Raw genomic sequence first — 22,162 nt, 5'->3', positions numbered from 1 at the left:
CAAGCCTTGCGAACATTTTAATTCTGTCACAAAGGTATAGATGTTTCATGCACATCTATAAATCAACAATTTTATCACCATCTGCCTGTGTGACAGAAAGAAAAACTTGACATGCGTAGTCATACCGAAGAAGGTAAAGGATAATTTCTCTTCTCGATCGCACCAATTTTAGGATAAATGAAAGTAATTTCCTTAAGGGAACAAGGACTTAATCATCTGAGTAATGAACTTTCTGCGGCAGCATTCGGTAGCTATACGACTGTTAAGTTAAAAATAACGATAGGTAGAGTCCTTCAACTATAGGTCGATGTTCTAAAGATAACAAATACATGTCTTATTTACATCGTGAACCAAAGTAAGTGGCCCGGAAAGGATAGGAATGAATGAAATACAACATGCTTGCCAACTACTAACTAGGGAGAAAGACGAAGGAGCCGGGTGCAGTTCAACGCAACTTGAGTGTGGTAGGTTCAGGGTTAGCGTATTCAGATTAAACTACTCAAAGACAGTTTAGTACGCGAGAACTTAACTACAAATGCGTGGGCTTAGCTAGCCGATTTATTCATCTATCGTGTACCGTTATGTTTGTTGCGGCCGTGACACTGCAAGAAATTCTTGGTCCGTTTTGCCGGAACGCACATGATAACCTTCAAATCGCACAAGACTTTACGTAGACGACCGTTTGATTTAGCCAGCGAAAATATCGGCGGCTTCTTCCCAGCACTATCCACGTGTGGAACTACACTTGCGAGTCGGCAATCCGCGTGCTGCGTGGCCACTCGGATCTGACCCGCAGCGTACTGTGGAGTCCTGAGCTGAGCCACCTGCTGCTGTCGGGCAGCTGGGACGCCACCATCCGGCTCTGGGACACCCGCGACGGAGTCTGCCTCTGCGTTCTACTCGACCACGGAGCCGACATCTACGGTAGGCGCAGCCGCTGGCTGCCTTTAGTTGTCCCTAATTCAGGGTGCTTCTTTATTTGAAAGATAAGCTTTGATAGCTAAGATGGCGTCACCACATAGACACAAATGAACAACGAAGCAACCTATCTATGTACCAACCAGCTTGGATACAACCAGTCATACAAGCTTTGAATATGGCTTCTAGAAAATTGCTAGGATGGAGTCACCACAAGAATGGACACAAATGAAAGATGAAGCTCCCTAGCCGCGTACCAACCAGCTCAGATGCCAGTCTTATAAGCTTTGAATATGGCTTGTAGAAGATAGTGTAGAAAAACATTAAAAGAAACTCGCGTTGCGTGTTCACCAAAGTACCATTTCTCGATTGAAGTGGGAATCTTGAATATATAAATATGAAGACGCATTTCACGCTTAAAACAATTCCTTTGGTAAAACAAGCCATAACTGCGCGTCTACACATTCGCATCTGTGTTCAACTTATATTCAACATGCCTACAAGGCTGCTAGCTAGACTTGTGGATATGTTGCCGAAAAAGTGCCAAAAAATAACATGCGAAAAGGTAATCAGTGATTTGCTAACCAGAATGGTATCGCGAGAAAGCACAGTTGGTCCATGTCCTATGAACGAGAAATTTCTCCTTTCGTAGGACATCCCGAAATACATACCGTCTGTTGCAGAAGTTTGCGGCCCAACGCGCCGGGCAGAGGAGCAGTATCGCTCCCGAGAGGCGGCGCTGCGCCCGCCGGCGCTGCCTGGTGACGCAGCTATAAAGAGTGAGGAGGCTTGTTCTCTTCCCCTCATCCCGCGGCTGAGGGCAAAGATGTACGATATCAACCGCGGGATGAGGAGAAGAGAACAAGCCTCCTCACTCTTTATAGCTACGTCACCAGGCAGCGCCGGCGGGCGCAGCGCCGCCTCTCGGGAGCGATACTGCTCCTCTGCCCGGCGCGTTGGGCCGCAAACTTCTGCAACAGACGGTACCTGTTTCGATTCAGTCGCAACAAAAAAAAAAAAATGTTTTTGGAAGCTCCAAACTTTAACAAAGGCAACTTGCTCGAAATTTATCTCAGCCCTCGGACTAAATTGGAAGACTATGGCGGGAACGATGTATGAAGCAGGCTGCTTTAATTGATTTCCTAATTTACAAAATATGTTCACTTTTTAATTTTTATTTGAAAGGGGGCGTTGGATTCGCATAATTGCAGCTCGTCTTCCAAATAGTATAGCCAGAAGAAAAAGTCTATAAAAAATTGTAGCACACGATGTCAGTGCACGTTAAAGAACCCCAGGTTGTCAAAATTTCCGCAGGCCTCCACTACGGCGTCTCTCATAGCCTGAGTCGCTTTGGGACGTTAAATCCCACAAACAACAAACAAAAATTTGTAGCGCACGTTACAAGGTGCAGTAATGTCACTCCAGTAGTCGGATTCATACCGTAACACAGCGGTATTTGTTGCACAACTTTTATTTTCGTCGGGAGTGGGCGTCCTCTTCGCACGCGTGCCGGGGAAGACGGGGAGTCGTTCGCCCGCGGATTAGAGGCTGGCAGGTAGCCCTTAACTTGTTGCGGCCTCTTCCGCCAGATGGACAGTGCGGTGCTGGATCGCAGGGTCCGCGCTTCGCAGCAGGGTATCCCAAGCTTCTCTACTTGTTATATTTAATCCTATCCCTGGGGATTGTGGGCACCTTGTGAAGTAGATCACTTCGCACACAGACTTCTTCACTCTGTTGGCGTCGCATGGCGGTTCCTTGTCAATTTCGCTTCGGCCGCGGCCTCGCCAATGCCACAGTCATTTCGCCTGAAATCCGGCCTCAAAACGACGTGGTGGAGCGATCTACGCTGGATGCACTCGCTGACGTCATGTTACGGTGTGAATCCCTCTATCAGACTGGCATTTGCACACCTCGTAACACAAGCTACAAATTTTAAAATATTTTTTCGTTACTAGAATATTTAAAGGATGAGCTCCAATTCTGAAAATATAACATACCAGTAAAATAATAAAAAAAAGATCATTAGCTTATTCTAAGGTAGAAAATTAATAAAAGCGGTCTGTCTTACCTGGAGCCGGCTGTAGCCTCCAACAAAGCCTCAGGGCAAAAATCAATCCGAAACAAGTTTCCATTTTTGAAAAACAAAAATGGAACCCTCTAAAGAAAAATAGCCTGTATAGCCAAACAGAATGAGGCAATACGATATTCATCGTATTCAGTCTAATGAGAGAATGGAAGCAGAACAGTACTCTCTTTACAGCACTGCAAGGCATGTTCGTTGAAAACGGAAGCTATATGGATGCGTGTGCTCTAAATGGTGTGACGCCGAGTGTGCATTTAAACCACAATCAACCGAGATCAGTACTGGCATCTCGCGACTTACTGAATAAATGGAGATGGGGAAGTAAACGCAGAAAGGTTAAACAGGTATATGCTTTGGTCGGCCATGCTTCGGATGTGAAAGGGATAGCCTAAGAGAAGTCAAGGACGCATTCGTCAAGTAAATGAAACAAGATCCTATATTCGTTCGACATTTGTGGTCCATATAAACAAAGAGCGTCCAAATTGCGTCCACCATAGCTAAACTTCAGCGCAGGGGACAACATGAAACTTGTCAATTCATGAAATAACGTCCATTGATCCATAACACATAAGCCACACCGGGTGGAGTACTTATTCCGAAGATTAAAGGCGGCGGCCACCACGTCAAGCCGGTAAAACATCCGTATAGATGCGTCCGAACTCTGGCGAGATATATTATTTCATATGCGCACTCTCCTATCTAGAAAAAAGATCCGGTAGACAATGGCGTAACAAAGTGGGCACCCTAGACGGATGTATGTAGTTTTTGGAAATGAGTGCGGCGTTCAACTACACGCTTTGCCGCATGCTGCGAACGAAGAACCTTTGTGAGACTTAAAGGATGCTGGCAATGCTGCGACCATGACTAAAAACTGTAGTCGGAGCAAGCTCTGTCTGCATTCCGCGTTGGCGTTGCACTAGCTATAAAGTTCGTTTGTCTGCCCTGAGTGGCGATTGTAATAGAACGCACAGCTTCGTTTCTGTCAATGTTCTTTCTTTTTTTAATGCGAAAGTATTACTTCGCTATGTTCAAATTTCTGTCCGCAGACCGCGTCAGCAAAATCGTGTCCGCAGCAGTTGTGAGTAATTGAGAAGCGCTAGAGGTTAATGAGTGGTGTCAATCGATAGAGGGCGACGTAATGTTCTTGCCGAAGAAAATAATTAGGCCAATAAGTTAATTAGGTATATAATTACAGGCAAAAAATGTAAAAGTAAAGGCGAAAACGGTCTCATTAGCCAGTGGCTTGGCGCCACATTTGAATGTATTAAATACTAAAATAGTTAAAGCAGTCAATTAAGGTGACGTCAAGGATGTGACGCCTCGCAACCTGAAGTAAAGCCAAAAAGGGCATAGGAAAGGATTGGTGTGCATTTCGAATGTACCAGACAAAAGTAGGTAATTAAGGCAGTCATTTAGGGTGACGTCAAAGATGTGACGTCACGAAATCGGAAGTAGAGCCGAAAAGGGCATAGTAAGAGATTGGCGCGCTATTTGAAAGTACCAAAGACCAAAATGAGTATACAAAAAGTGAATTAATGTGACGTAGAGGATGTGACGTCACGCAACCGGAGTTTAGCAGAAAAAGGGCATAGGAAGGGAGTGGCACCCAATTTGAAAGTACCAAAGACAAAATGTGTAAACAAGAATTGAATTAGGCAACTACAAGCAACCAACAGCAGCATCCGTGCTTTACTCCAATGTAGATTCTGCAGTGCTCTTTAATTTTTACTCTGGGTCCTACACATACCAGAATAGCTTGCATTCCATACATGGAATGCTAGCTATTCCATTTATGCCTCCCACTGACCAGACTTCGGCATGAATACAGCGGGCCAGAAAGTGAGCGGTGGTCGCGCAGCAACCGGAACCGCTTTTATGTTCTTTCCTTCATACGTGCATTATATGTACAGCTCTCGCCTGCCACCCTCGAAGACCGTTCGTAGTGGCCTCTTCGTCGAGAGACTCGACGGTCCGTATCTGGTCCATGCTGCCCCTGGCATCAACCATGTTTCTGCGGATACTGTGCGGATGGGATTCGGACACTGTCGTAGCGGCTCAAGGTGCGCAGCCTGTACTACCTGAGGTGCCGTAGTTGCTTCTCAGTTTTAACGAGCTGGTAGTTGAGGCATAGACTACCGCGTGATGTAAGGGCTGAATGTGCAGAGCCCCGGAGTACAATAGTCTTCAACTTGCACGTGGTATCGTGTTGTTTTTGTTGCTTTTTTCTGTTCAAGTCCATTGTGCCTGCGGCTTCACGCAGAACATGGCCCCATATGGTTATTTTCGCGGCTGTCAAGCCGAACGGGGTGGTCGATCTATAATAGTGAAAGCAGTTAAATACCGAAAAAAACAAGAAAGTACGTAAAAAATAATGAAAGGACAGATTACCATCCTTTGTAAGCATCCGTAAATCTAAACTGTCTTTCACTTGTTTTGACTAGGCTATTTTATTTATTTGAATGGTACTAGCAATGAAATTCTCGAAATCGTCAGAGGACAGAGACTACTACAAAAATTATTTAAGGAAGGGCCTCTTATATTAGAGCTTGACATTACTATCCATGATGATGATCATTGGTAGTGGTTAAGGACTTACCATTCTTATTTTCTTCATGATGTAATGTACGATCAGGGAAAGGGGAGAGGCGCAACGTGGTGTTGGAAAAAGTAAGCATCGCTTCCCGCCTCACATTACCTTTCCCCGTTTCCCTACTCCGCTGTCGCCAGGAGAACAGCCACTGGGGAGAGGCAAAGAGATGCTGTGCGGAGCTGCAGCCAGGCAGCTGAAGAATGCCCACAAGCCGTCCCGCGAAGAGGCGGCGCTCCGGGCGTGGTCCACATTCTTCTGCGTGAGTTAGTTCGCGAGGCGAGATATACGCCCACGACATCGTGCCACTGTCGAGGAGGAGCCGGGCAGACGCTTCACTGCTCCCTCTTTCATTGTCTGTCTCTTCTGCCGCAGGATCCCCCCGGAGTTGGTAACCTTTGGGATTTACTGAGTATAGTCTCGAAGGGGGAGAATGCCGAGGTGTCCGACTCGTACAAGGATTCATTGTTGCTCCACCGCACTCATCTCGTCAAGCTGAAGGCGGTGAGCCGTCCGCTGTTCCTCTCCGTGCCCATCGTTTGCTTCATGCAGCGATAGCAGAGAAAGAAGTGCTCTATTTTTGTTAAGGCTTGCTTGAACGTTTACGTTACGCAAATATTTTAAATGTCTCATTCTTTTCTTTGAGCAGCCTAGACAGAAACTATTACCTAGCCATTTAATGTCATTGAAGTATTTGGAATCAGTTTCACAAAACGGAGGAACTAAACCTGTAGCTTCGATAGAGCATATTTTTTTGTTTTGTCCTTCGAAACAGAGATCCAGGAAGTATTCGTAATTTGGCGCAAATCCGCGACAAGGCCCGCAATGGCATTTTGTGCTGTCACCTGCCCTTATTGTTGCGAGTTATTTTAGCAAAAAATAAAGCAAGGAGTTAAACTCACACTACACCATTTTCTAGTGAGAAGCTGCTGATAATGGTATCATTTGCCTCTTCCTTTCTGCTACCTTTTTAGCGCACCCTACACACGTTAAATACTATTCACCTTTTATTGCAATACTATAGTGTGATAAATGTCAACTTCTAGACTCCTAAACTTCTTTATATGAATTCAAGAACATGTTACGACTGCTCTTGCAAGCCACTTCTTCCAGATAACTCGGTAATTGTGACCCTCTGGAGAGGAGCCACCGATAAACAAGTGTACCGCATATTAGTTCGCACAAGGTCACCACGTGGTCTCAACATGCGGTCGTCAGCTCCAGTCTAGCTAGTCAGTAATCCGAGGCATCTGGCACTGCTAACGGGCCCCGATAATTGTCACAGAAGTCAACACTAGTGTAGGCCCACGGTCTTGCAATTATAACTTAGCTGTCTGGCGCACTAATGCTCTCGAACCACGCTGTGAAAGCACAGGATGGCTTCGGCCTACCACTGAGTGAAGATTCTCGTGTGTACGCAGTCCAAGGCGCATGAGCTGGAGCTAGTCACAGCAACGCGATTCGGTGGCACGGGACTCGGCGGCCCGAGTCGGGAGGAATCCCTGCACCAAGCGGCCCAGCTGTACCTCTCCACCGGAAACCTCCGAAAGTACTGCGAGGTGCTCACGGAACTCGGAGCGGTAAGTGCAACGATGCATCACATCCGAAGCTTGTGTATTCGCACGTAATGAAAAACGCAGCTGAACAGGCTGTAGGAAGAAGGAAAAGAAATGCACGGGCCTGCTACTGGCTCTGTAGCTGAGCCACCTCCGCTGCCTCGTGCAGACAGAAGAGAAAATAGAGACGAAAGAAAAGGAAGAGGGAGAGAAAAACGCGCGCCGCAACAACGACCGTCGCCCAACACCGAAGCGGTAGAGGGTGCAATGACGGCCTACATCAGATAAAAATAAGCACACAACCGTTTGACGCAACCGTTCTAGTTGAAAATGGGGTAATATGAGTTCGTTTCCCATTTAGCATGCATCTTCTAGTCGAGTTAGGAGCTAGTTCAATTCAGACAATTTAGTTTAGCGTCCATTGCAGCCCAGATCATTGGCCTTTATTTGAGGCTTGAAGTTTGTTTTATTGCAAAAACCTTAATTGTTTCGGTGCATCCTTACCTATCTGCGACCCCCGAGGCCACTGCCGCTTTAATCGGTGTGATACCTGTCATTCGTCTCTATATATACCTCCCTGGCTGACAGTGCGGTGCCACTTTTCCTGACAATCGTATCGAAGTTGTGACGCAACAGTTCATCGTGGCCAGGGTGGTGCTATACAATTTCCCCTTGAATGTGGCGTACTTGTGCTAGCCAAGTCGGAAGACAGCTTTCGACAGGAATTTCAACCAGTGACATACGCGGCGCGAAGCCTGCCAATCTACTTCAAATACGCAAGCGCACACACCGAATGTAACAGCAAAAATAAAATTAATACACGTGGAAAACCTCGCTCTAAAGCATTTCATCCGCGGGACTCGTAAGCAGTTTTAAGTGTGTAGCATTTTTTTTTTTATTTCCGTGGCAAAAACAAAGTTATTTCTCAACAAATGAGTATTCAGATACACAGTCGTTTGGAGAGCATCCTTTCTGCTGGGGGTAATAGGAGCAAATGAAAAACAAAAATAGAAAAAAGATTCATCTTGTCGAGCCCCTTCGTAATAACCCAAGGTAATAAACATATTTCTTCCATTGTTTCCAGTGACTGAGCAGAGCAGTTGCGACAAACCAGAAAGCAAGTTATAGAATACTGAGATTCTCACAATACGGAAGCATTTGAGCTAAAACGTGTCAAACGCTACTTGAATTACTTATACGGGTTTTATAGGTTGTCTGCGTTTCCTGTTTTATCTTTTATTTTCGTTCCCTCTTACGAAGCTGAATACGAATCATACAAATTACAAATTGTAATAAAATGCTCTGTTCGGATTTTTTTTTTTCCAAGGCACGAGCGAGTGTTTGTATTCCTTATCGTGAAAGCCAACTCGTTATGTTACCGCAAGTACACCGAGAAGATAAGTATAACAGCACACACCTAATTAAAGGGTGTCAAAGAATGCTGCAGGTGAACTTCACGTGATTTATATTTTAAGATCAGGGACAGGAGAGCTTTGTTCAGAAAAAGTTTACAAGGCTTCCGAAAAACCCTTCATACGGTGTGACCAGTGTCCACGTAAACCCCATTCACTCGCTACAGTCTTGCTGCCTAAACTTTGTTAAAGTCGCACTTTGAGGTACATGGCGCAGAGACTTATTTTAAAGTAATAAAATCATTTCAGTAAGGAATAGTTAGGGCAGAGGATGGAGTGGTGAGAGGGGGAGATTTCTAGCTCGGGTGGTCGGTCTTCACGAGACCAGGATACCGTTGTTTTCGTCCGCTGCTTTGGCGGCCCCCGTCACAAGCGCAAGGTAAGTGCTCATGTCGGAGTCGAACAGGAAAGCCTTCCTCTGCTCTTGATTATAAGGCTATTAATACTTGGTAATAAAGGACTCTTTTCGAGGCTCCAGTGTGGCCTTGAATATTTTCATTTGTCACACTATGCGGCTTCCTTCTCAGACTTTCTTTTGTCTGCATTCGAAACTGTAAAAGCCCCATTCGCCTTCAGTACTACGTTCTGCTGCCCTCTCAAAGTCACCACTAACAACTAACCTTTCATTACAGTGGAACGAAGCCCTTGCTCTAGCTCCAGGCGTATCCTACCAATACTGGCGACAACTGGCAAAGCGGTGAGTAGTGGTCTGGGTTGTCACGCATTTTGCCTGCATTTTCTGCCGAGTTGGTTGGTAAACTTTTTTTTTAGTTCAAGAATGGGATCTCACGTATGTCTCATTCAGCGCACCTGATTCCGCAAAAGCTTTCAAACGTCAAAAAGCGCGCGGCTGTTCTTCAGCGGCATTTCCACTGCATACAAGCTCTAGTTACTAAGAAGGGAACGTGCCAAAAGCGGGGCGGGAAAGCGTACACGTAATTTAATATTGTGCTTTCCCCTTTTCCCCCACACTTTTATTGTCAGCTCAGACGATTTGTAGCCCTGAATTTAGCGACTGGACGTTGTCTTACATCCGCTACGGAAGAGTTAACTATTCAGGGTACGCTTAACTGCATTTAGTGTTGGTCGTGCGATAGCGTTGAAGTCTGTGACCGCTGGGCAGCTTCTCCTTCCAATAAGGCCCCAACCCGATCACCGCTTTGTAGCCATTTAATGGTAATAAATGTTTTAATCACCACCACCGCACACAATCAGCCATGTGCAGCCGTAGATGCTGTATTTCTAGCGGCATACTTGTGTAGATGCCCTGTTTGCTTTCTGGGATTCTTCAATATGGTAGACGCGCGCGGCGGTACTGGCTCTATTACAGTCTGTATCGCGGAGCTTTCTATAGATACGCACCCGTACTCAGCCTCGTCACATGAGCAGTTCACCTGCAAACTCTACAATGGGAAGTGCGCTCTACATTGTCACGTTACGCTGGAATGTCATCACTCTCTTATAATCAGCCACGGCGTGTTTTTTTATGGTAGTGCTTCTGTGCTATCATATTACCACTGTATCCGGTGGCCGCGGAAGAAATGAAGAAATGCCAGATCACGTAGGGAAGCGCCGCGTATGAAGCACTATAGTGGCGGATTGAAATAACCAGGGACACTTTGTGGAAGACAGTGCAGTTGGAGTAGAAGTGAAGCTTGTATGTGAAGTTCTATCGGGCTCCCTCACTTCTTTCTGCATGTAGTTTCTAAATCTCTTTCTCTGAATAACACACCGTCGTGTGCTACAACATCGGCGCATAGGTCATTAAATTTCTTGGTAGGGTATACTTCTGAGTGTTGATTTCTCATTTTCTTCACTACGTCAGGTCGTTCGAGCCGTCGAGTATACGCGATTTTCCCCATGAGAGAGATTTAGAGGTCAAACTTCCGTGTTAAGCCTGGTGGTTGCCATGTGACTTTGGGGTATGGTCACGTGACACCAAGTGGCCCCTGAACACTGTCAACGTCAAGGTCACATTATCTGGTGGTCGTATGTGACTTGGGGGCATAGACCCGTAGGCCGCCAAGTGGCCCGTGACCACTATCAAGGTCGATCTCCCATGAGGTGACGTCAGAGTGACGTGGAATTAGAGGGCGCTAGAGAGTCGATAGTTGTATAAATAGACGCAGCCGGCCTCCTGCCTAGGTTAAAACACTGCGCGAGATAAATGAGGACAAAAACCCTACTCCAGTAGCGCGTCAGAACGTGAAGGTATGAAAATGCGGCGTGCTGAAGAGACCGATGAAGGACGAACTTTACACTTGGAGAAACGCACAATGTGTTTATTTCAAGCTAGGCAGTGAGCGTAGCCATTTACACTAAGCTTTCGCTTCCCTCCAGGGTTAACCAAAGTTAAACTTCCAGCTAATTTTTGTGTTGGGTTTTAGTTAAGGCAAAAATTACAGGAAGCGTTTCTCTTGCCATACCTGTTGTGACGTAGTGGAGTTCTTTTTTAAAGTTTATATATTTGGCTTCAATAGCCTTCACTGCGCAAAGGATTTCATTACTGCATGACACGACAGTTTGTAAAGTATTGTATTATTGGCGCAACAATTCCCAATCCTGCAGTAGATATATTTTACTCATTTTTTTCTCATTTCTAATCGCTTTGAGGTCTAAATAGAAGTAACAATTAGGCAAAAGGAGCGCTGAACTCAAGGCCAAAATATTCGCTTTGGTCAGTCGTGATGGATCTCGAGCCTTCACGCCCAATAAAACTCCGCAGGCGATCCGACCTCCTGGTGAGTGAAGACCGACCCGAAGCCGTCGGCCTCATGCTGTCTCTGGGTAACGTCAAGGAACTGAGCACATTCCTGAGGAGCAGAGGCCAGGCGCACAATGCGTACGTGCTGGCGTTGTCCGTGCGTCGGCCATCGCGCGCCGAGAGCAGTCGCGAAGACGCCTCCTCCCCGGGTAGCGACAGTTCGCACCACGAAGATGAATCTGAAAAGTAAGTATTGCACAGTACGATGAGGCTTTATGATGGCCGTAATTTTATGTTTGTTTGAATGAAATAGTTTGAAGCTATTATGTTTTCTACTAGTGTTTCCAAAATAAAACAGAGCACACGAATAAACGAAATTTCGTACCGCGGTGCGCTCTGCATGCAAGCGAATGCGCATATGTATAGCTAGGATGCGTGTGGGACACCCGGATGTTCAACTTGACACTCTTGGCGTTCGCCTCATCAGCAACCTGGACGAAGGAGAGCTAAGTTATGTATGTTTTGTGCTTGAAACTTTGAGGGATTACTACAGTTCCCTTCTGCCCACACTGAGGTTTCGACTTGGTTGCGATAGCACTGTCGTGATGGCTCAGTTGTTAGTGCGCTCTACCGCAGATCTCGAGAACACGGGTTCGATCTGTATTCGACCCAGGCGAGAAGCAAGGCGCCTGTGTAGTGCGCGATATCCAAAAGCGCTAAAGAACCTTAGGTATCGAAATTTCATGAGTCGTCCCCTACGACATCTTGCACAGCCCGCATGAGCCGCTTTATACGTTAAATCTCTACAAACCAAGTAAGTTGCGAGAACAGGAATTATGTAAATAGGTGATGCAATAACTCTTTTAGGGAAATATAAACACCATAAACACCTAAATCGCATAAGCACCGCCCATTGTTGACAAAGACCTTGTCGAGCACCAGTCGCAGCTATAACATTCCAGTAAATTCAACCTCTGTATACTAACTTTCCCGCGTCCGGTTACTCCTCTTTTATGTGAGTGCGCGTGAGTATTTGCGCGAGTGAGTGCGTGCGCGCTTGTGCGTGGGCAGATGTTAGCAAAATAGCATTGCAACGGGACCTGAGGGGGCTACAGTTCATGTAGATCACTGAAACCAGGAGGGGTGGAACCTAGAATCGGTCTCACGATTGCAAAACTCTGTAGTGAAACAGTGCGAGATGAGAAGCCATGGGAAAAGGGAGAAAGAAAACAGCGCCATAAGAGAAGCTTATAAGCATTACTTCGCTTGCCCCACACTATTCCGCTGTCAATTTTCGTCTCCACTTTAAATGCTGCCTTAGCTTAAGGGCGCCTGACTACCTTCTGGTCAGAGATGTGTTGTACCTCGGTCGTTGTGAGGCATCGTCCACGCAACGCATGGGCGCAATTTCTTTTAAAGGCTCGTTAATATCGGAGTTATAGCTGTCGCAGCCAAGCGTATCGCCGCGCTTTTGCTTTCTTTGTTTTCCATCTTTCAATCTCCCGCCTGCTCGACTACTATCCGGAAGCGAATCTAAAGGCGAAAGCCTTTCTAGGCTCATGAGCGATGTCCGTGTCCGTTCGCCGGAAGTGTACATAAAATTAATCGAAACACTAGCCTTCCGATTGCCAGCCGAGTGCTCAAACCACTACTACACGCCAGGCTCGTGAGAAACCAATCGTAATTTCCGATTTCTAGCGTGAGTATGATAATAGCGATGAAAGTGACGACGCATTTAGGTGTAATGATGATAGTGGCGATGACAGTGACACCGCATTTAGTGATAAAGATAACGGTGGTAGTAGCGATGGCAGTGACCGAGAATTTAGTTGATAATGATGATAGCAGTAGGGATGAAAATGACTATGCAGTTAGTGAAAACAGTCTACATGCAAAGTGGATTTTGTTTTCTGCTTAGATTTTAGAGGGCTACTTTTAATGCATACGTCACGGTCCCACCACATTAAGCATTTTCTTTCTAGCTCTTGCAACTCGAAGCAATTCCGGCTTCGCTCTAGGCGGCCTTAGCGTCATCAGTGCACTTAGACCGAAGTCGTTGACGGGCACGTTGTTCATCCTTGAATTGCGAAATTGGCGATCGCTCTCGCTTTAAAACGCACCCCGCCGAGTTTGTCCGATTGGACACTCCCTGGTGGTCGTCTGGTGCGTGGGAGTAGGGCATTATGGTTCGGCACGTTTCGCGCCCAACGCGATTAACAGTGCTGCAGTGCAATGAGAGAGCAGTGTTTCTAATCTGCAGTTCTACATTAGCTTTCCACCAGACTTGAAATAAGTTGCTTCGCATAAATTACAGCAAATTAATGTTTTCTCGCTAATTCATAGGGTAATGAATACACCGCTACTATTTGTCAGGCAAAGGTTTAGTCTCTCGCTTGACGAGTCTGGCCTCTCGAAAAATAGAGGAAACGCCCGAAGAGTCTAGGCCACCAAGCCGTAGTCATTGCACATTGGAACGAGTTTCAATTAGTATGATTTGGCATCCGTCGTGTAACTGAGAAAAAGGGAAGCAACATAGCGTCTGGCTATTATACGAATACAAATGCACTGTCGAGCAGGTTTGCCGCATTATAGTTGTACTAAAGCTGAAAACATTTTCATCGCGTACAAAACTAAGTTTCCATAAACTGCGTTAGCAGAACGGCTATTCAGCTTAGATGAATGCCTTAGATAAAGGGGAAAAATTTCCGCTGGCTTTGCGTTCAGCTGCTCCAGCGATGCAGTAACTAAGTTATCTGAAATATGAAAGAAAGAAGGAGCCAAAAACGAACGAACACAAGGACGTGACGCAGACAAGCGCTCTTTATTTGATAACGTGCACCAATAGCCCAACAAAAAGTTCTACGGCATTATCTGAAATGTTTGCAGGACCTATGCGCTTTATAAAATGCGCCATTTTTAACGCGATAAAGTTAGGGGTACGTTAAGCCGAGAGCCTGGCGTCGGCGTCCCGAGAAAATTGAGACAGATCGAGAAGGTTGTGATGTCACGCGTGTTGCTGAGAGATTGAAAGTGAATGAAGCATTAGATAAATTTAGGATCTATTTAAGGTCGCAGAGTGGCTCAAATGTTATTTTGACCTGTAAAAAGGTACATATATTTTTTTTGCGAAAATGATTAAGATCATTGGATGTAAATTGAACCTGTGACGACTCCCAAGTCACTTTACCCCCAGCTAGGCCACCAAGGCCCATATTCGTTCTACATTTCTTATTACATACTGTATGTAGACCAAATAAAATTCAAGCAACATGGCACATAAACATTGAAGTAAATAAAAATGTAAAATGAAAATAACAACCTACAAGCAAAAATACATGTGCATGCCTGCGATCCGATATCCAAAGGCCGCTGAAACGACGCATTATGGCATGATATGGTGAATAACTGTGCTTGGTTTCAGCTGTATATCTCTGAGTACAGTATCTTATTTTGAGTTCTTTTTATTATCAGTACTTGTCTCCCTAATGCCCTGTAATTTGTTTACTGCAGCGTCGTTTCCACCTTTGGTACCAGAGTGCAAAATTTAGGACCACTTACAAAATTAAACATGCCTTTTCTCAGTACGAGGAGCTGGTATGCCCATTAAACTTTACGCACGACTTCCCTATAACGGTCACCTTAAACTGACTCTGAAAAATAATTGGTCTCTACTAGCCCCGTGCAGAAGAAAAATATAAGTCGCAGTTTTCATCAGTCGGGAGAAAATTTTAAACCTGTATTTTTTTTTCAAACTGAAGACAAATAGTTTCCTGAAAGTTTAGGTTCCGGCTGTTGTAACTAGAAAGAAAATTAACCTGTGAAATTTTCAGAACAGTCCAATGAGTGGCTTCTAAGAAAAAGGGGTAAATTTAGCTGAAAAAGATTCAAGAATGTAATTTTTTAATGCATTTTTAAGTTCTTTTGATGCTCTGTACTGCTGTTCATGTCAAATGTTTCACGTATTATATCGTTTTAGGCCATTTTTATTTGTTTATTGTTTTCTCACTTTGATGTTCACTGCTTTCAAACTCTGCCACAGCTCCTACTTTGGGACTAGCAGTATTGTAAATAAATAAAAATAAAATACACATTTATAGCAGTAAGTCAGTAGTTAGCAGGGGAATAAAACATATTTCTTCTCCTTTATCTGCATCTTCGCCCCTTTATGAAGGTTTCTATTCTTCAGGTATTCCCTTGCTCTCCGAGGAGCTACGAAGCTTTTCATCCTAAGATATATGTTCATATCAAGGCGATTGGGGAAAACTTTGCAAAGCACATTCTTTAGATGCGAAATTGTTCTTTTCTGACTACAGTACTAAGTCACAGAACCACAGGTGGTAATTTTTACGGCGTCTGCCTCTACAAATCCTTTAGGCCAGTAGCAGCAGCCTAGTCGTTTCAGTGATCGCTGTTGTGTGTCGTGTCATAGAAACGTTTGTCGCAGGTGCTCGAAATATCCGGAGTCCTCTACTACGGCGTCTCTCATAACCTTAGTTGTTTTGGGACTTTAAACCCCACAAACCAAACCAAACCATAAATGCTTGTCCAGAAGCCTGGGCAAATGCCAGCCTCAAAACACCACGTTTTATTACAGTTCGAACAACAGCTAAGAGGCTGCTTTCATGGAAAAACACCTACGGTTGTAACCACATGGTTCACCAGGAACTAGGAGGCGGAGGCGACACGATATCGTTAAATTTACGTCATTTCGTAATTGGCTGTATTTACGAAATCTACGCCGCACTGCGCTGGAGCTGCGAACTATAGTGTAAGGAAGATCGACAGAACGCGGCAGTCTTTTTTTGGGGGGGGCTCCTTCAAGATCGCTTTATTGGTGCATTCAGAAGTCACATATTTCATAATTGTTCTACGAGAACATTCTCCATTTACGTGCCGTCGACGCCACAGTTTGGCCGCGCAGTGACCTCATCAACAGAGAACTCACTAGGCAGATTCGCACAGTGTGGCAAGCACTGTCGCATGTTCTCTTAGGAGCGTGGCCACGTGGCGGCAAAAAGAAAGCAAAGAATCACTGCTGTGTGCCTTTCTGTGCGTGAACGAGATGGAAAATCTAAGAGATACGATTTCAATGCTTTCTGCGGTAAGCATCGCAAGGAGAATTGAGCTTAGGGTGCTGAAACTGGAGATTGCGAAGCCAGGCACAACGTCTATTGTCGCGTGTTCACGGTATCTGCAGGGAGACCACCTTTTTCAACCATGTTGGTATAAGGTGTCATTATAACATTAATTACTCTTAGTTATCCGTGGCTAGTTGATTTAACTTCGGCCTCGATGCAACTGTAGCTCGTAATATTCTGCCCCGTCGCAATCCAAACTGCATATGATGTGTCGACATTTTATTTCTTCTCTGCGTTTGATACTTTCGCACTGGTGCATATCTGATCCGTAAAAGGAAACTTTGAAGACCAGAGCGGCGATAGACGCGCGCGTTTGTGAAAGTAGGGGCCAGAGGGTAAGAAAATATTTGTGGTGGGGCCCTCGAGTTAACTCACCGTTATCTAGTAATATTACGCTCTAGACTCCATCGATAAGTTGCACCTCATCCGTTTCAAGCCTAGAAATCGTGCTAGAGGCAAGTGAAAGCAGGAACGTAAGCACGTGTCTGCAAAACGCATCGTAGTGGGCTTCCGCGTTCACGACTCAGCGCAGATGTGAACAAGCTTGTCTCGAAGCGCTCGAGGGCGACCTACAGAGTAAATAGAGCGAAATTTTACAGTAGGTGTTGGGGTTCCTTGTATATGTTCCTACATAAGCTACACTTCAAAGAAATGAAAGCGACGAACGAGCTTATAAACACAACCAGGAGTGTTGCGCGCAAGGAATTGTCTCCCCTTTCTTTTCTTGCTATCGGTCCCCTCTGTACTTCTCGCTATCATTTCCGTGTGCATTTTCTTTCCGACGCCCGCAGCTCGGCTGCTTATGATATTAAAGATAACAATTGCCGTGTGCAGTGGCAATGTTCTCCTTCCCTTTTTGATTATCTTTTTCAACAAGCCACTACTACCAGCACCGCTACCTAGGATTTGTTCCGCAGTGCATTGCTCCAGCGTCCTAAAGAACACTGCTCATGAATGCACATACAAGGACCCAGCTTTCTCGACTGTAGTAGTGATCACACGCGAATAGTACAGCGTTTCGACTTCCCGAATTCAAATCCAAGCTGCCTACAGTCGAAAGTGAAACCGCCGCGAACAATTTAAGTTTTCAGCGGCATACAATGATTTCGCAAAGCGTCGTTGTAGCAATTAAGAATTTAGCCCCAGCCGTGCTCTATTTTTCTCGCTTTATCGGTGTGCAAGAACATTCATCACTATCTCTGGCGCTGTTGACTTTGCTAAAAACGTCCTGGCGTCTGGCGACTATCGTATGGGCTTCGCTCACGCGGCGAATGTTTTATGCGCAGGCTCGCGATCTGTTTGTCAGCGGGTTATTTTTCTTTTTTTTTTTACTGCGGCTAATACAAAGTGTTCAGCTAAAACTAGGTACCTTGCTTTAATGAAACCACGCAATTCTGTCGTGCAGTTAAGGAAACGTCGTTCTTGCGGCAAGGCTGATCACTGAGGGTGTCCTTCCTATCATCGCAATCTTAGCTTCACCGCGGCGCCTTCTATAGTGCATGAAGACTTCAGTATGTCCAGGCGCACAAACCCTTATTCCATTAATCAGAATGATGGACCAATAGAATGCCGTTTGTTGAGATGTGAGGGAGAAACGCGCGGTTGCGATAGGATATGAAAGGAGCCACAAAAGATTTATATATTTCTATTTACTTTTTTCTTTTTTTTTTTTGCTTTTCGGGGTGCGCATGAATATGCTATTCTATGCTGAAAATTGTGTCGGAATCTGATGTGCCTAATGCTCTTGTTCTGTTTTCTTTTTTTCAAAAAGTGGTCGGGCATTTTAGGCGAATATTCCCTAGCGTGTTGCAATATTGAGAGTGCCCTGGCGATGCTGACTTTCCGTTTGCCTTTTAGTAGCTTATATGAACACTCACTGCAGGCTTGTACAAGAGTGCACACAGGACATCTCGGAGAAGTACCTCTTGGAAGGAACCCCTACTCTGGCTGCCTGTTGCCATCTGGTTGTCAACGACGTTCGGGTGCGTTCTGAGCCCCGGCGACTCGCACGTGATCGAATCTAACAAAGATCGCTACTCTTCGTTGATCAGAACTGTCCCACCCCCTAGGGGCGAGGGCCTCCTAGACGGGATAAAACTGCGCGAAAAGAGACAGGACCAGAGACAAAGGATCAAAAACAAAACCGACACCACGAGGTCAGTGCTCGTGGTGTCGTTCTTGTTTTTGTTCTATGTATCTTGCCCTGTCTCTTTTTCGCGCAGTTTTACCTCGATCTACGATGAGCCAACTACAGAACATTCTACTTCTAGACGGACCGACACTACTTTCTGGTATAATTTTAAGACAGGCGCGAGAGAAAGTCGACAGAAACGAACCCCAATGCAGCTCACAATGTGGCTATATGCGAATGTCTGTTGCCTGTATGCGGGTGAAAAAAAAATATTCTAATACACCCACTCAACCTGTCTTACCTACTTCTTGAATCCAGCTGTAGCAAAATGGGAAATGAAAAGGCGGAAGGCAAGTTAAGGATCATTGTCCTGTTGCCTTCATTTTTTCTAATTTCTGTCTCGATGACAGCCCTGTTTGTCATCATGAGTAAGCAAACTCCTTCGCGTGTTTCGGTTATTCATGCGTATACCCTGTAGGCCCATAAGCTTGGAACGACTGCCTGCGCAATTTGTGTATTCATACTGCAGACAAGGCCGTATCTCTTGCAAGAGACATGACATGTGTTACGATGCACGCGGAAGCCATGCGCTTTAACACGGGGTCATGCGTTTAAGCAATAATATATATGAACCCTGACAAACAGCACCGATCACCCACGCATCTGGACTGTTTTCTAACCCTTCTAGCGTAACCACTCCAGAAACTCTCTGAATAACGTACGCCACATGAGAAGCCTCTCTACTCACTACACACCAACGTTTATACCAACTGCAGCAAAGACATGGAAAAACACGCATATTACTCAAAACCAACACAAAGGAGTAATGGACTCCCATAACTCAAATCTGAGTCTTACGATCTGCTCTAGACACATGGTCATGTTGGGATTGAGGGAAAGGAGTTAGTTCATCAACGAGCCTGTGAAATAAACCTGCATGCGACGTCTGTCTTCTGGCTAAATCAAGTCAGCAGAAGATGCTACAACTTACGAAAAGCAAATAGCTGGAAACAACCACAACATAAAAGAAAATACATAATATTTCCCCAGTATTGCCCGCCACACAAGAGTAAACATGGCTCACATCCTTCGCAAATATTAAACATTCTGTGCACCCTACAAATGCTATTCAGTATCAGAGGCTGTGACTCAGCTCAGTGTCCCAACGTTCCACAAATCAAGGAAGACAGAGACCACATCCTGTGCTCATGTAGTGCCATACATTTCTATCTCTTAATTTCCCTCTATCTCTTACACCTTAATGCAGTGCTTGGCATTACTTGTGTTCGGCAGAAGAAAGAGCTATAGCGGAGTACACGCTCTTTTTCTCCGTACCTTAGCGGAGATCTTAAAAATAATAATTTTGTTTCCTTCTTCCGCCTTCCAGGGTGCTTTGCGAGCCTTGATAAGAGGCAATGAGCTCGAGCTTGCGCTCAGTGTCGTCTTGCACTCCGGCTGCGAAGAAGCAGCGAAGGCGGCGTCCCTCTGCTCTTGGCTCGCCTGGAGGTGTTCCCTGACTGGAAATTGGTGAGCGTGTACGGATTCGTATCCTTTTATCACCTAATAATGATGACGGCATATGTAAACTTATATTAATCTTTTATGTGAATGTTAGAAAGAAATAATGCAGCCAATATACATTTACTCAAGTTATTATTGTCTATATAAATTTAGGTTCAATTATTAACACAAGCGGAGTAATAATGCGGCAATACACATCCTTCTTCATCATCGCGGAATCTACTTCTCGGCGATGTGGACGGAATTCAGATTGCTGACCAGACTTTATGTTATACGCGTGGAGCTATGTGCTGCATATCATTGCTATACAAATTTACTTTTGGGCAACTTTCTTCAAGATGTTAATTGTTTGATCACTTATAACAGAATACATTATGCAACGTTGAAAACGTTTTTTAGTGACTGACTATCAAACTATCCAATGAACCTGATGAAATAACTTCCGGTACCTTCAAATAAGCCTCCTTAACTCCATTCTCGCTCGAGCCATTAACCAATTAGCTCCATTCGTCCTCATGCTGCATAGAACTTAGTCCATGATTATGGAAAGAAATACACAGGCTTCCTTTCAGGTTGACACTATTACTCCTCCACACAACTCTTTAAAACTAATATACTCATTCGTCTGTCTGTAGAGATGCCTTCGCGGTCTTTGCAAGAATAGGATAAACGTTTAGTGGGTGAGGAAGTCTTAGGCAGGGGTTTCCGCGCTGGGTGGCCAGGAGCCCTTGGGCTCTGGCGACCTGGGTTGTACGCTCGATCGTCCGCAGTTAGATTAGCGGGCCCGAGCTGAGCATAGCGGCCTCCCACTGCTCGCAGGTGGAGAGCTACAGATCCCGCGGAAGGGGGTCTCGTGGGCATACCCATAGTATGTGGTCTAAGTTGGCCCTCTAATGGCGTAAGTTACAGTAAGGGGTGTATAATGCAGGGTATACATGGGCGTATACGTGACTGAATTTGAAAACAAACGCATCTATAATTTTCGTCAGATGACTTCATGTGCCTTTGTGAGATATTTGTGTCCCGGGGGGTATAGGGTACGTGTTTGACGGAAGTGTAGTGAGGTTTCTTGATAGGATGCCATACGATCCCTCGCCGGCCTCATGAGTGATTGTCACTAGGTTCAACTCATGCTTAAATCTCCACAATTTATTTAAGGTATGACGCGATAGCCTTAGCGGCTCCCATCCTGCAGCTGTTCATGCGGATCTTCGTTCACGTCGATGCACTTTGCTCCTCGCTTATTCACTCATCGCTCAATGTATGCCTCTATTATCTCGCGCCCTGCTGCAGTGGCTGAGTGGTCAAGTCGCTCGACTGCACAACCCAAAGATACGGGATCGACTTCCGGCCGCGGTGGCAGCTTTTCAATGGAAGCGAAAGCATGGCGCTCGTGTGGGCAAGGAAAATATTTATTCATAATGAAGGTGGCGCAAAAAAAAAAAAAAACAAGAGGACAAGGTGTAGAAGAACACAACACAAGCGCTTTTTTGCAACTAAAACTTTTATTGGAAACCACGGAATAAATACCAATCTTATAAAACTAAAAACAGAATAAAACAAACGTGATAGCATAAAGAAAAGTGTAGGGCATGATACAGCTGTTAGGGGTGGGGAAAACATTTATACACAGTTAAAAATACAGGCGGTTATGCCCGAACTGACCCTGAGGGGACCGGGCCCCATAAGCACTAAGTCGAGGTCCCTAATCCGCGACCACATTAGCGCCTGCCGCTACTCGGGCTCGCCCGACTAAGACCTGTTGGGCCTGCAGGCCAGAGCAGCCGAGCAGGGCCGCCTCCCAGTCCTCCCGGGCTGGGTTGGGGTGAGGGAGAATAGCGGAGTTGAAGGAGCAGGCCCACACAATGTGGTAGATGTCCGAAGACACCACCCCACAGTTCGGGCAGCTGCCAGAGAATGTAGGGTCGAAATGTTTTAAGACCTGCGTTGTACAGCAGTGTGTTGGTATAGAGGGGGAGTAAGAGCCGCTCATCCGCCTTTGAAAGGCCTTTACATGGGCGGAGGTTAAGGCTGTGGCCAAATTGGTAGTAATTTACGACATCTTTGAATGTATAAGCCGAATTGCAGTACATTTTAGCTAGATTAGGATTA

The 22,162-nt window shown here is 45.4% G+C and overlaps 1 protein-coding gene across 1 annotated transcript in view; it reads left to right on the top strand.

Moving 5' to 3' along the window:
* LOC146191393 (WD repeat-containing protein 17-like) overlaps positions 1–22,162 on the top strand; it is a 76,394-nt gene that overhangs the window by 37,183 nt on the left and 17,049 nt on the right. Inside the window, exons 11-19 of the mRNA XM_084601948.1 lie at positions 722–924; positions 4,912–5,061; positions 5,729–5,850; positions 5,964–6,092; positions 7,010–7,168; positions 9,189–9,253; positions 11,282–11,506; positions 18,281–18,380; positions 19,917–20,056. Coding sequence (XP_084458074.1) covers positions 722–924; positions 4,912–5,061; positions 5,729–5,850; positions 5,964–6,092; positions 7,010–7,168; positions 9,189–9,253; positions 11,282–11,506; positions 18,281–18,380; positions 19,917–20,056 — 1,293 coding nt within the window. The remainder of the gene's footprint in view (positions 1–721; positions 925–4,911; positions 5,062–5,728; positions 5,851–5,963; positions 6,093–7,009; positions 7,169–9,188; positions 9,254–11,281; positions 11,507–18,280; positions 18,381–19,916; positions 20,057–22,162) is intronic.

Source organism: Amblyomma maculatum, chromosome 4 (assembly GCF_055883805.1).
Source record: "Amblyomma maculatum isolate TAMU_Amacu chromosome 4, ASM5588380v1, whole genome shotgun sequence".
Lineage (NCBI taxonomy): Eukaryota > Metazoa > Arthropoda > Arachnida > Ixodida > Ixodidae > Amblyomma > Amblyomma maculatum.
Note: the sequence above shows the minus strand (reverse complement) of the source record. Positions and strands in the feature narration are given on the sequence as shown.